Source organism: Neoarius graeffei, chromosome 9 (genome assembly GCF_027579695.1).
Source record: "Neoarius graeffei isolate fNeoGra1 chromosome 9, fNeoGra1.pri, whole genome shotgun sequence".
NCBI lineage: Eukaryota > Metazoa > Chordata > Actinopteri > Siluriformes > Ariidae > Neoarius > Neoarius graeffei.
The window spans coordinates 50,145,154-50,159,173 of NC_083577.1; the positions used below are offsets into that span (position 1 = coordinate 50,145,154).

A 14,020-nucleotide genomic window follows, 5' to 3' on the forward strand; every position below is an offset into this window, starting at 1 on the left:
CCACATCCAGCACCAAACAGAAAGCATGTCCTCCAGCGCCAGCGTGAAAGAATACTGGGTGAAATCTCACCTCTGCCTGAGAGATCTGAACTTTGATTATTATGTTATAACCAATATTATTACTGTGATAATAAAGGTGAGATTGCCCAGCAGCTTTTCAAGGTGGCAGTAAAAGCGTAAGTTGCAATCGGTTGCATTTATTTTTTACCACAACAGATGAACCAGAATTGGACAGGAGGAGATAAGGATTAATACTTACTTATCCTTGGGGTCTTCAAATCCCTGAAGTGGAAAAGAATACATCAGCAGTGTGAGCTTTATTAATGATAAATGAGCAAAAAAAAAAGATGGTAACTGAGTAACAGAAAGATGGAGGAAAGGATAATCAATTCACTATTCCGTGCACAACAGTGACCCCAACAGAGACACAGAGAAAACCAAATCAATTCAATTCTCTTTTTTTTAAAAAACCACAGACTAACACAACAGTGCCCCCACCTGGATGTACATGGCAAAAGCACACACACAAAAATCTGTAGGTAGTGAGATTGAAAAGGGCATAAGCCACACAATCGCCATTTGTCCTTCCCTAAAACTCATACCCACCTCTTCATAATAATAATAATAATAATAGCCTCTGCATCTGTATCATAATAATACTAAAGAAGGAGAACTTTATTCATCACACGTACACTTGTGAAATTCCATTCCACCCATCTCATTATCTCTAGCCGCTTTATCCTGTTCTACAGGGTCGCAGGCAAGCTGGAGCCTATCCCAGCTGACTACGGGCGAAAGGCGGGGTACACCCTGGACAAGTCGCCAGGTCATCACAGGGCCGACACATAGACACAGACAACCATTCACACTCACATTCACACCTACGGTCAATTTAGAGTCACCAGTTAACCTAACCTGCATGTCTTTGGACTGTGGGGGAAACCGGAGCACCCGGAGGAAACCCACGCGGACACGGGGCTCAAACCCAGGACCCTTGTGAAATTCCTGTCTGCATTTAACCCATCTGAAGCAGTGAATACACACATGCACACACGCATACTCAGAGCAGTGGGTAGCCATGCTAACAGCGCCCGGGGAGCAGTTGGGGGTGAGGCGCCTCACTCAAGGGCACTTCAGCCCAAGGCCGCCCCATGTTAACCTAACCTGCATGTCTTTGGACTGTGAAGGAAACCGGAGCACCCGGAGGAAACCCACACAGACACGGGGAGAACATGCAAAAGGCCCCCGTTGGCCGCTGGGCTCGAACCCAGAACCTTCCTGCTGTGAGGTGACCATGCTGATGCTGTCTCTTGTTAAATTTGTGTTAATAAATTTTATACTGGATTGTATCCAGTCCCAAATGTACATGAAAAAGCACGAGCCAACTGTAAAATAAATGTAAATACTGTATAAGTTTGTGGCCCTGGTCATGCTATTGGTCCAAATTATGTTGTACAAGGGGTAAAATTGAAACATCCTTGTATGTACCCAGTACTGTACTTTTTGATTTCCTAATACCCTAAAGTTAAAAAATCACAGGGAGTGAGAGCTTCATGGGACCTGGTGCACATTATCCAGACATCTGAATGAAGCAACAAGAAGGCTCTTCTGCTTCAAATAAGACGGTGGTGTAAACTCAGTGTTTCTAAAATTCACTTTACCTAGGCTTGTCAATGATCCAAGCGAGGTAAACACACTTTCTTTGTGGCAAAACTTGAAAACTTCAGCAGAATCGGAACACTGCTTATAGGGGCAATTGAAATTCCCTATGTGACATAAATGTTTACGGATAATAGTCGAATGAACTTTGGTCAAATGGCACATCTTAAACTTCTCAGTGTTTCAGAAGTCTGTTTATTACACCTATATATATTAGACTCTGCCTTCTCAGAGAGCATTTTGAATGACTCCAGTTCCTACCAGTTGGGACGCAGCACCCTACTAGAAATAACTTGAAGTTGTTTACGGAAAATGTCACATATGGAGCCATAGGTTTGCATCGCATCTGGTGAGACTGACATTCAACATGCAGCTTGAATCTTACTACACATTTAAACTATCCACTCTTAGTATTCCAATCAACAAGAAGTTTCGAGGTGATGCCAAACAGGCAAAAACTATGAACAGTTCCTATCTGGTCCTACTGTATATCTGCATGCAACACGGCATACGGCCAAATGGGAGGCTTTGGGTGACTGTGGTCACCTGGAAATAGATCAGAAAAAAATAATTATGCTCCCCAAGCTAGTCCTATATGAACACTATGAGGACATGTTGTGCTTTTGGTTATAAATACATACTGTACCTGCCAACCTTGAAAAAATTTTATGAGTACAATTTTACAATTTCATGAGTACACCCCCCCCCCCCCCCCCCCCCCCCCCCCGCGTCAACCTCACCCCAACCCGGCGCGCATGCGCCCCCACAGACCACAACCAGCGGACCAAAAACACACTTTCAATCCAGTTTTATTGATTGACCTTGGGAACATAGTCCAGTTTTGTAAAACATTCCTATTGATAGACTTTGGGAAACTGTTATTGATGGCTCTTGGGAACTTCCTTCCGTTTTGAAAGGCACAACAAACATTAAATAAATGTGCAAATGAAATGAAATTAAACCAGAGCCACTCTTTCAAAATAAATAACACATTAAATTAATACAGTATGTAAAAAAGGCACTTTCAACACAAAACATGGTATGCACAAATTTCCCATGCAATAGGTTTAGACTTTTGCATTTTTTAACATGTTGGAAGTATATTGCATTATACAGTAAAAATATTGCATTATACAGTACACTGCAGTATTTTGTAGTATGCCTTTTTCATGTGCAAACTATTGCATTTGCATTCGAAATATTGCATTTACTGCAGTAATACTGTATAAAAAAGCATTTGATACTGCAGTACCACGCAGGTTTTTTCATAAGAGGGATGACCAATTTTCGACTTCACATCATCTGCAAACATTCTAGGCTACCATTGACAGAAGTTACCGACTGCCCTTAAGATATACAACACGCTACGTTTTGTTGAGCACATCAATAAAGTGGTACTGATCATAGTGATTCAATGAGAGCGCGAGAGGAATTGTAATCAGGTTTCGTTGGTTACTGCATCGAATATGCAACCTCGAGTGACGGCTTTGAAGTTAAATGAAGAACTAGCCTGTACTGTTGGTGTTGTAAATGCACAAAATAACGGCTAGGAAGCTCTTGAGTACACGTGAAACACAACTGTTTCTGTTACAAATATAAAAACGACGTCTCTAACCGACGTTTCAATCCCCGACTCGCTCTAGCCACCTGGCTGCACCGCTGCACTCAAGTCAGAGACGCGAAGGAGGAAGGGGAGGGGCTGAAGAGGGCAGAGCCACACGCTCTGGAAGAGGGGCGGGGGATTGGGCAAAGCGTTCCATTCTGGCTTTGAGTTTTCTCACAGATCAGCGGTATCAACTTCAGCGAGAACTTGACTGAAATGCGAGTTTGGACGATATGCGTACTTTTTAATGTGAAAACGTACAGTCGTACAATGAGGTAAAAATTCGTAGCGGCTACGCAAGATGCGTACAGGTTGGCAGGTATGTAAATATCTCGTCAAAAAGTCAAAGTCCCTGCCAAGCCAGAATCTGGTCTTCCCAGGCAGTCCCTTGTCCCAGGACTAACCAGCTCTTTGAGGCGGGTGGGTACAGCGCCAATCACTGTTTCGATAGCCCTCAGCCTCTCGCCTATACAGCTAGGGTTACAGTAGGGGGCTAGTCCTCTGGTAACCATGAGAATCTGACTTCCCTACTCACATCTGTATTGCAGTGTGCCTTGCCAGACGGCAGCAGATAACATTTTTATGATGATCTTTGGTATGACTCGACTGCAAGTAGAACTCGCAATCTCCCAGTCGAGAGGCGGACACGCTAACCGCTAGGCCAACTCGCGGTCTGATAAATGTCTAGCATGATCTAATAGATTAGATTAGATAAAACTTTATTGATCCCTTTGGGCGGGTTCCCTCAGGGAAATTAAGATTCCAGCAGCATCATTACAGAGAAACAGAGAAAAGAAATAGAGAAAACTTCTAGATAAATTAAAATAAATTATTTACAGATACAAATATAAAAGAATAAGATATGGGGAAGAGAGGAACAGGGGAGGGGGAAGGGGGGGAGAAGTGGGGTTAGGGTAAGTGTGTGTGTGGGGGGGGAGGGGGCAGGAGAGATAATGCACTTTATATTGCACATTATATTGCACATTCTTTCGATTACGTTCATTATGTCTTATATTAAATATAGTTAGTTTTTTTTTTTTCTTTTTTATCAGACATCTAATTTTTGGGTTTGTTTACCTGACATGTTTCGACGTACAACTTCCGTCTTCCTCAGAGTGTCACCGGATGTTAATTGGTGACGCATCTTTTATCAGCTGCTGTTTCTGAAGGCGTGGCCTTCCTGTCTGGTTTGACAGGTCGGTCACGCCGACCTGTCAAACCAGACAGGAAGGCCACGCCTTCAGAAACAGCAGCTGATAAAAGATGCGTCACCAATTAACATCCGGTGACACTCTGAGGAAGACGGAAGTTGTACGTCGAAACATGTCAGGTAAACAAACCCAAAAATTAGATGTCTGATAAAAAAGAAAAAAAAAAAAAACTAACTATATTTAATATAAGACATAATGAACGTAATCGAAAGATTAAGAATTAGTTACGGAGACGAAAGCATCAAGGAGTTTCGCCGCCTAGAGCGATTGACACGGAAACGGGCACGCTACAGGAATCACCTGAGATTCAATCTGCGCTGCCGGGATGAGGAAGTCGTACCGGCCAGCCTGAACATCAAGAACCCGATTCCAACCAGAAACGCAGAAAAGGTGATCAGGAAAGTGCGGATGACTCTGGTAAAAGAACGGATACGGTGCACAACGGATAAACTAAATAATATCAACAGCGAACTACACAGAGAGACGGAAAATTTCAAACGCCGGTTTCCCCAAAACAAGAAAATGGAAATGGCAATACACGGACACTTGGCAGACATACACGAACAGGAATTCACAGAGACAAAAACCCGACAAATACGAAAACTGGACAAACTCATCGCACAGAAAAAGAAGGCAGAACCGGAGCACGCACACATCAACGACAAATGGATTCATAACATATCAAGGTACAAACTCTCACAAGCAGAACGCAGTATACTAGCAAAAGGACTCAACTACGCTGTCACACCGAACCATATACCACACGACGAATTCATTCTGGCAACTGAATTAGCATGTGAGAAAATACAGGATCAGGGACAAAAAGCAGCACTAAGAAACACAATAGCTGGTATATTGAAAACGGCCAAACCACCACCCAGTAACATCACAAAACAGGAAGCCAAAGCCAGGAGAACATTAGCTAAAAATAAAGATATCACAATCCTCCCAGCAGATAAAGGCAGAACAACAGTGATTATGGACACTGATGAATATGAACGAAAAATGAATGAATTACTCAGTGACAACGCATTTGAAATATTAAAAAAAGACCCAACAGAAGACAAGAAAAAGAAACTTAAAGCACTACTAAAACCACTACTCGATGAAAATAAAATAGATAAGCAGGATTACAATCATTTAGTACCCACAGCCAATGTCATCCCCAGGATTTACGGTACACCAAAAATACACAAACCAGGAACACCATTACGCCCCATAGTAGATAGCATTGGTTCAGTCACATACAACTTATCAAAAGCACTCACCGAAATAATTAAACCATTACTAGGACTCACAGACCAACACTGCAAAAACTCAAAACATCTGGCAGAAGAACTAAAAAACATCAAAATGCAGCAAGATGAAGTTTTCATTTCACATGATGTCATATCTCTTTTCACCAGAACACCCACGGAAGCCACCATACAGATAGTACAAGACAAATTAAAAACAGACAGGACGCTCAGAAAACGCACAAACCTCACCGTACAAGACATCACTCAGCTCCTTCAATTCATCGCCACATCCACATACTTTCAGTTCAGGAATACAATCTACAGACAGAAGGAAGGTTTTGCCATGGGAGACCCACTATCAGCCATCATGTGCGGCTTTTTCATGGAGGATCTGGAGCAGAAAGCACTCACTACAATACCAGCGGAATACAGACCAACACTCTGGAAACGGTATGTGGACGACATATTGGAAAAAGTAAAGAGGGGACACACTCAACAACTTACCGACCATCTCAATACTATAGACAATACCGGCAATATAAAATTCACACATGAAGAGGAAACGGAGCAGTCAATAGCATTTTTGGATTTAAAAATACAACACACAGAAGATGGGGACATCAAAATAAAAGTACACAGAAAACCCACACATACCGACCAATATTTAAACTGGACTTCCGAACACCCCATAATGCACAAAATATCCGTAGTTAGAACATTACATGAACGCACAGCAATAATTACAGATCCACAGGACAAAGAACAGGAGGAACAACATATACAACACGCACTGAAGGCATGTCAATATCCACAATGGGCAATATCCAAAGGGGTGGAACAGGTTAAGAACAACAAAACACAGAAGAAAGAGAAAAAACAAACTAACAAACAAGAACACAGGGGAGTAGTTACATTACCATACATCAGGGGAATAACTGAACGCATTCAAAGAGTAATGAGGAAACACAATGTTAACACACCTGTCAAACCACACACAACACTCCGTCAGATCCTGGTGCATCCCAAAGATAGAATACATCCGGACAACAGATGCAACACCATATATGAGATTCCATGTAAATTATGCAATAAAACTTATATTGGGGAGACAGGAAGGAGTTTCAACACAAGAAAACATGAACATAAGAAAGAGTGCGAAAAGGAGACAGCTACAAGACAAACCCGAACAATAAAAGAAAAGGCACAACAGGAAAATTATAAGTCAGCTATAACAGATCACTGTAAAAGGGAAAACCACATTATGGACTGGGGGAATGCCAGAGTCATCCGCACAGAAGATAACAAACATCAGCGCTGGATCAGGGAGGCCATAGAGATCCGTAAGCGAAGCCCGAGGACCATCAACCGGGATGAGGGAGCATACATGCTCTCCCATACCTGGAGTCACATCTTGCAGGGGACGAACAGACAGTATAAGGCGTGACCGACCTGTCAAACCAGACAGGAAGGCCACGCCTTCAGAAACAGCAGCTGATAAAAGATGCGTCACCAATTAACATCCGGTGACACTCTGAGGAAGACGGAAGTTGTACGTCGAAACATGTCAGGTAAACAAACCCAAAAATTAGATGTCTGATAAAAAAGGAAAAAAAAAAAAAAAAAAACTAACTATATTGCACATTGTCCGGTATTGCTTATTGTCAGGCTAGGCTACTGCTCCTTCCTGTCCTCTGTCCTCCTGTTACCCCCCCCCCCCCAGAAAGGAGTTGTACAGTCTGATGGCATGAGGGACAAAGGAGTTTTTGAATCTGTTCGTCCTGCACTTGGGAAGGAGCATTCTGTCCCTGAACAGGCTCCTCTGGTTGCTAATGACGGTGTGCAAAGGGTGACTGGCATCATCCATGATGTTCAATAGTTTGTCCATAGACCTCTTCTCTGCCACCGTCACCAGAGAGTCCAGCTTCATGCCGACCACAGAGCCGGCCTGCCTGATCAGTTTGTCCAGCCTGGATGTGTCTTTCTTGGAGCTTACTTGTTTACATATACTTGTTTATATATTAAAATCTGGTAAGATATGTGGTGAATTGGTCAATTCTAACCTAATTAATCACTGCCTAAATGGATGAGGTATTGAAAGTGCCTCATTAACATCTCATCTCATTATCTCATCTCATCTCATTATCTCTAGCTGCTTTATCCTTCTACAGGGTCGCAGGCAAGCTGGAGCCTATCCCAGCTGACTACGGGCAAAAGGCGGGGTACACCCTGGACAAGTCGCCAGGTCATCACAGGGCTGACACATAGACACAGACAACCATTCACACTCACATTCACACCTACGCTCAATTTAGAGTCACCAGTTAACCTAACCTGCATGTCTTTGGACTGTGGGGGAAACCGGAGCACCCGGAGGAAACCCACGCGGACATGGGGAGAACATGCAAACTCCGCATAGAAAGGCCCTCGTCGGCCGCTGGGCTCGAACCCGGACCTTCTTGCTGTGAGGCGACAGCGCTAACCACTGCACCACCGTGCCACCGCCTCATTAACATATTATAGTGTTTTGTGGTGTCACAGTAAAGAGTGATACAGATTCCTGCACTTTATGGAATGTCAAACACCTTGTGTTGAGCCCCAAAATGCCCCAAAATGAAGTGTTTTACAGCATTACTGTACAGCAGACAACATAATGTAAAAATGGTCACACTGCTGTATTCAGTGACTAATTTAATAAGCTAACACACCTTGTTTATCGTGAACTAAATGATCAGTGTCTTTTGAAGACAAAAACGATATGTGTCAGTCCACTGGATTTTCATACCAGATGCTCAGATTATGGATTCTGAGTTATGCCTGCTGCATTACACTACCAAGCCTCCGTATGCAGGAAATACAAACCAAAGTGAAATCGGACCAAGGGAAGTTACTGTAAATCTGACATGAAATCATGCGCGCGCCACCCAAAACAGTCCATTTTCCAGGCAGAAAGACGTCAAAATGTCCATGTTTCATCTAGGTCTAAAGTGTATTTTTGCACTAGAATGACACTACTTTTACTATGGATTTGCAAAACAGCTAGAGGTAATTTAATTTGATGCCTCAATGACTGGGTGGCACTATGCCAAATTCATTTTTGGCACTGTGCCAATTATGTCAGAACATTAGTCACTGATACTCTGTTACATGGAACATGGGACCAACTTTAACCTGCACCAACAAAACTAGAACTGTTGCTGATACAAGATAGTCATAAAATGTGTTTTTATTTTTTCTAACCAACAGTGTTGAAAACATGGAGATCAGGACTCAGAATCAGTCAGTACATGTACAGTGGTGCTTAAAAGTTTGTGAACCCTTTAGAATTTTCTATATTTCTGCATAAATATAGAAACGGTGGCACGGTGGTGTAGTGGTTAGCACGGTCGCCTCACAGCAAGAAGGTTCCGGGTTTGAACCCAGCGGCCGGCGAGGGCCTTTCTGTGTGGAGTTTGCATGTTCTCCCCGTATCTGTGTGGGTTTGCTCCGGTTTCCTCCACAACCCAAAGACATGCAGTTAGGTTGACGTGGGGCGGCCTTGGGCTGAGGTGCCCTTGAGCAAGGTACCTAACCCCTGACTGCTCCCTGGGCGCTCTGGTGTGGCTGCCCACTGCTCTGGGTGTGTGTGTGTTCACTGCTTCAGATGGGTTAAATGCAAAGGATAAATTTCACTGTGCTTGAAGTGTGCATGTGACAAATAAAAGGTTTCTTCTTTCTTCTATAAATATGACCTGAAACATCTTCAGATTTTCACACAAGTCCTAAAAGTAGATAACAAGAACCCAGTTAAACAAATGAGACAAAAATATTATACTTGGTCATTTATTTATTGAGGAAAATGATCCAATATTACATATCTGTGAGTGGCAAAAGTATGTGAACCTTTGCTTTCAGTATCTGGTGTGATCCCCTTGTGCAGCAATAACTGCAACTAAACGTTTGCGGTAACTGTTGATCAGTCCTGCACACCGGCTTGGAGGAATTTTAGCCCATTCCTCCGTACAGAACAGCTTCAACTCTGGGATGTTGGTGGGTTTCTTCACATGAACTGCTCGCTTCAGGTCCTTCCACAACATTTCGATTGGATTAAGGTCAGGACTTTGACTTGGCCATTCCAAAACATTAACTTTATTCTTCTTTAACTATTCTTTGGTAGAACGACTTGTGTGCTTAGGGTCGTTGTCTTGCTGCATGACCCACCTTCTCTTGAGATTCAGTTCATGGACAGATGTCCTGACAGTTTCCTTTAGAATTCTCTGGGATAATTCAGAATTCATTGTTCCATCAATGATGGCAAGGTGTCCTGGCCCAGATGCAGCAAAACAGGCCCAAACCATGATACCACCACCACCATGTTTCACAGATGGGATAAGGTTCTTATGCTGGAATGCAGTGTTTTCCTTTCTCCAAACATAACGCTTCTCATTTAAACCAAAATGTTCTATTTTGGTCTCATCCGTCCACAAAACATTTTTCCAATAGCCTTCTGGCTTGTCCACATGATCTTTAGCAAACTGCAGACGAGCAGCAATGTTCTTTTTGGACAGCAGTGGCTTTCTCATTGCAATCCTGCCATGCACACCATTGTTGTTCAGTGTTCTCCTGATGGTGGACTCATGAACATTAACATTAGCCAATGTGAGAGAGGCCTTCAATTGTTTAGAAGTTACCCTGGGGTCCTTTGTGACCTCGCCCACTATTACACGCCTTGCTCTTGGAGTGATCTTTGTTGGTCGACCACTCCTGGGGAGGGTAACAATGGTCTTGAATTTCCTCCATTTGTACACAATCTGTCTGACTGTGGATTGGTGGAGTCCAAACTCTTTAGAGATGGTTTTGTAACCTTTTCCAGCCTGACGAGCATCAACAACGCTTTTTATGAGGTCCTCAGAAATCTCCTTTGTTCGTGCCATGATACACTTCCACAAACATGTGTTGTGAAGGTCAGACTTTGATAGATCCCTGTTCTTTAAATAAAACAGGGTGCCCACTCACACCTGATTGTCATCCCATAGATTGAAAACACCTGACACTAATTTCACCTTCCAATTAACTGCTAATCCTAGAGGTTCATATACTTTTGCCACTCACAGATATGTAATATTGGATCATTTTCCTCAATAAATAAATGACCAAGTATAATATTTTTGTCTCATTTGTTTAACTGGGTTCTCTTTATCTACTTTTAGGACTTGTGTGAAAATCTGATGATGTTTTAGGTCATATTTATGCAGAAATATAGAAAATTCTAAAGGATTCACAAACTTTCAAGCACCACTGTACAATGAATGGATGCTGTCGAGTGTTGACTCATTTCCGGTTCTCAACAGTAACTACATGGTAGTCATTTAAAACGAGTCCCTGTCTCAAGCCCTCTAGATCCAGCCTCAGGCTACATCCACACGACAACGGCAACGAGATTTTTTTTTTTTAAATATCACGTCCACATGGGCAACGGATCAGTAAAATATCAGGTACATATGGCAACGCAACGCTTGCTGAAAACGATGCAATACACATGCCACACCACTACGTGCGCTGTAAGACGGTCCCATCGGAGATACCAGAACAATAGAAGAAGAAGTAGGACGCATGCGCATGTAACGGGTTTATTTTTTTCCACTTGCCATTGTGTGTAGTGGTGGGGAAATTCTGCGCTGGCCCTTTAAGAGTGCAGGTAGTTATGGGAACGAGGCGCTGGCCTCTTTCAGTTCGTTTTGAAAATGTAAGCGCCAATGTGTGTGAACATTCTGAAAAGCAGTCTTATCCAATAAAAAAAAGAAATTCAAGAAATGGTTCAGTTACTTGTTTGTTTAAAAGAAAATCTGTATACAAAAGTGAATGCAATGCAGTGGTTCATACAAAACAGTCTGTTGAAGGGTCTTCTGACCCTTTTCCCCTCTGCCTCCATTATAGTCAGGTAACTGTTGCTTTGTGTGGAAGGCTGTACTTTCTGTTCATCAAAGCAGGTGGAAATTGTCTGTCTGGCAAGTCAGTCAGGTTAATGTGTAAACAATTTCAATTTCTGTTGTTACGAATGATGCACGAGAGTGCTGCTTGTTCTAGTCATGTGGTTGTGACGTCATCGTAAACAAATCTGTTCTACTCATCCAGACGACTTCGCAACGGCTCCGTTGCCAGATTTTTCCACTCTGGAACCCGTTCTCAAAAGATTTCGTTTTGGGGCACCCAAAACGCCGGTGCCATGTGGACGCCAGGGTGAAACGATAAACAATTTTATCAGATTCACCTGAATCCATTGCCGTGTGGACAGGGCCTCAGTCTAAAGGGGTGTTCACACGGCAACTTTTACTCCGGTGTAGCACCGGGGCTGCCCCGGTAGAGCGATCACACGGTACAAAGTTATACCGGTGTAGCCCCTGAAAGCTGCTTAAACCGGTACAAATCTAACCCTGCTCGGGAGGTGGTTTAAGAAATTTACTCCGGAGTAAAATGCTAGTTTGTGGGGCAGCACCGATATAAAATGGGACGTCTGAACGCTACAGGGGTAGACTCGCTACGCGTGAGGAGAGTTGATTACATACGGGCATTGCATAATTTGCATCCTGGTATTTTGCGCTTCCAAAATGGCGAATATCAACAACTACAGAACTGCGTGTCTTCCAATGTTGCCAGATTGGGCGGTTTTAAGTGCATTTTGGCGGATCTGAACATATTTTGGGCTGGAAAACGTCAGCAGTATCTGGCAACACTGGTGTCTTTATCCACGTTGTTTTCCCGGCGCTTGGTGATGCCATGACAACCGGGAAAAGGAAGTACATTTTCACGCATGCGCATATTTCATTTCCGCATTATTACTATCGTATAGCACGGTCGCAAAAACTGCCGTGTGAACGCAAGTGGGGCTGCACCGGTGCTAACACGCTTCTCTCTAGTAAGCAGGTTTGTGACGTGTGAACGCTCCACAAAATTTACACCGGTGTAAGATATATCGCAACAAAATACATCGGTGTAGCATCGATGCAAATATGTGCCGTGTGAACACCCCTTAACACAGTTGTGGATGATGTTAAAAGTATGTATGTATCCCGTAGGGGCGCTATTGAGGTGATTACTCGTTGACGGTTACTGGATCAGCCAGCGAAAACAGTGCAAAATATCGCACACTTTTCAAGGTCATTTCTGTGCATTCTGTAAACACAGCATCTGGTAGAAAAATCCCGTGGCATGACACATATATATTTCTTAGGTAAAATTGTCCTGAAACACAAATTTGTTACATTTGTAACAGTGAAATTATTGTTAGGGAAATAAGAAAAGGAAAAGGGTCAATCGATTAATCTGTTATAAATACAATTATTAGTCTCCTTCCTGTTCAATAATATCTTATGTACATGCACACTACAGCAAGTTCTCTGTTTTAGCTCCAACAATGACGAGCACATCCCCCCAATCACTCGTTACAAGTCTAATTTATTTTGCATGAGAGAGGGAGCATATATTAATGGATGTGGGAAGGATTAGTGAAAGTAAACACTGTTATCTGTGGGAGGTCACATACAAGGACCCTGTGAGAGCGCAGTGCTGCTCCAAACATGCATGAGTCACCTCAGCATTAATATAGCACTGTGGGAGGACCTTCAGAAATGCAGAGGGAAAACTCAATATGGTCATGTTGCACTGTTTTTAGATCAGGGGATCCCAGAGGGATGTATGTGACTGTTTCACACAAAGCGTAGGTCATGTTCAGTGATCTGCTTTGGGAGTTCTGCTTTGGTGAACGTGTCCGGAAGTGCACTGCGGGAGTGACTGTCGAGCCGCCTCCTGTTGTAACGGACACAGTGCTGTTTACAATGTTTAGGAAAGACTTTGCTGAGGTAAATTCATCATCCTCTAGTCCAATCTTTTTTCTTGGAAAGCCCACGGAGCTCACTAGAAAAAGGTATGAGTCCAGTCAGAGCCACGTCTACTCACTATTAACTTAACAAGAGGGAGAAAATAAAACGGAGGCCGCAGTGGGAACAGCTGTTTATACAGTAGTTAAACTGACATTAGTGATAACAGGAACTACCTAGTCTGGTGGATATTCCACAATAAAATACCGTATGCAACTGAAAATGGTTAAAAGTATGATGTCTCATCTCATTATCTCTAGCCGCTGTATCCTTCTACAGGGTCGCAGGCAAGCTGGAGCCTATCCCAGCTGACTACAGGCGAAAGGCGGGGTACACCCTGGACAAGTCGCCAAGTCATCACAGGGCTGACACATAGACACAGACAACCATTCACACTCATGGTCAATTTAGAGTCACCAGTTAACCTAACCTACATGTCTTTGGACTGTGGGGGAA

The 14,020-nt window shown here is 43.1% G+C and overlaps 1 protein-coding gene across 1 annotated transcript in view; it reads right to left on the reverse strand.

Annotated features, from left to right (window-relative positions):
- Window positions 1-14,020, reverse strand: part of adcy5 (adenylate cyclase 5) — a 167,585-nt gene that overhangs the window by 26,187 nt on the left and 127,378 nt on the right. The window contains exon 9 of the mRNA XM_060929728.1: window positions 260-282. Coding sequence (XP_060785711.1) covers window positions 260-282 — 23 coding nt within the window. The remainder of the gene's footprint in view (window positions 1-259; window positions 283-14,020) is intronic.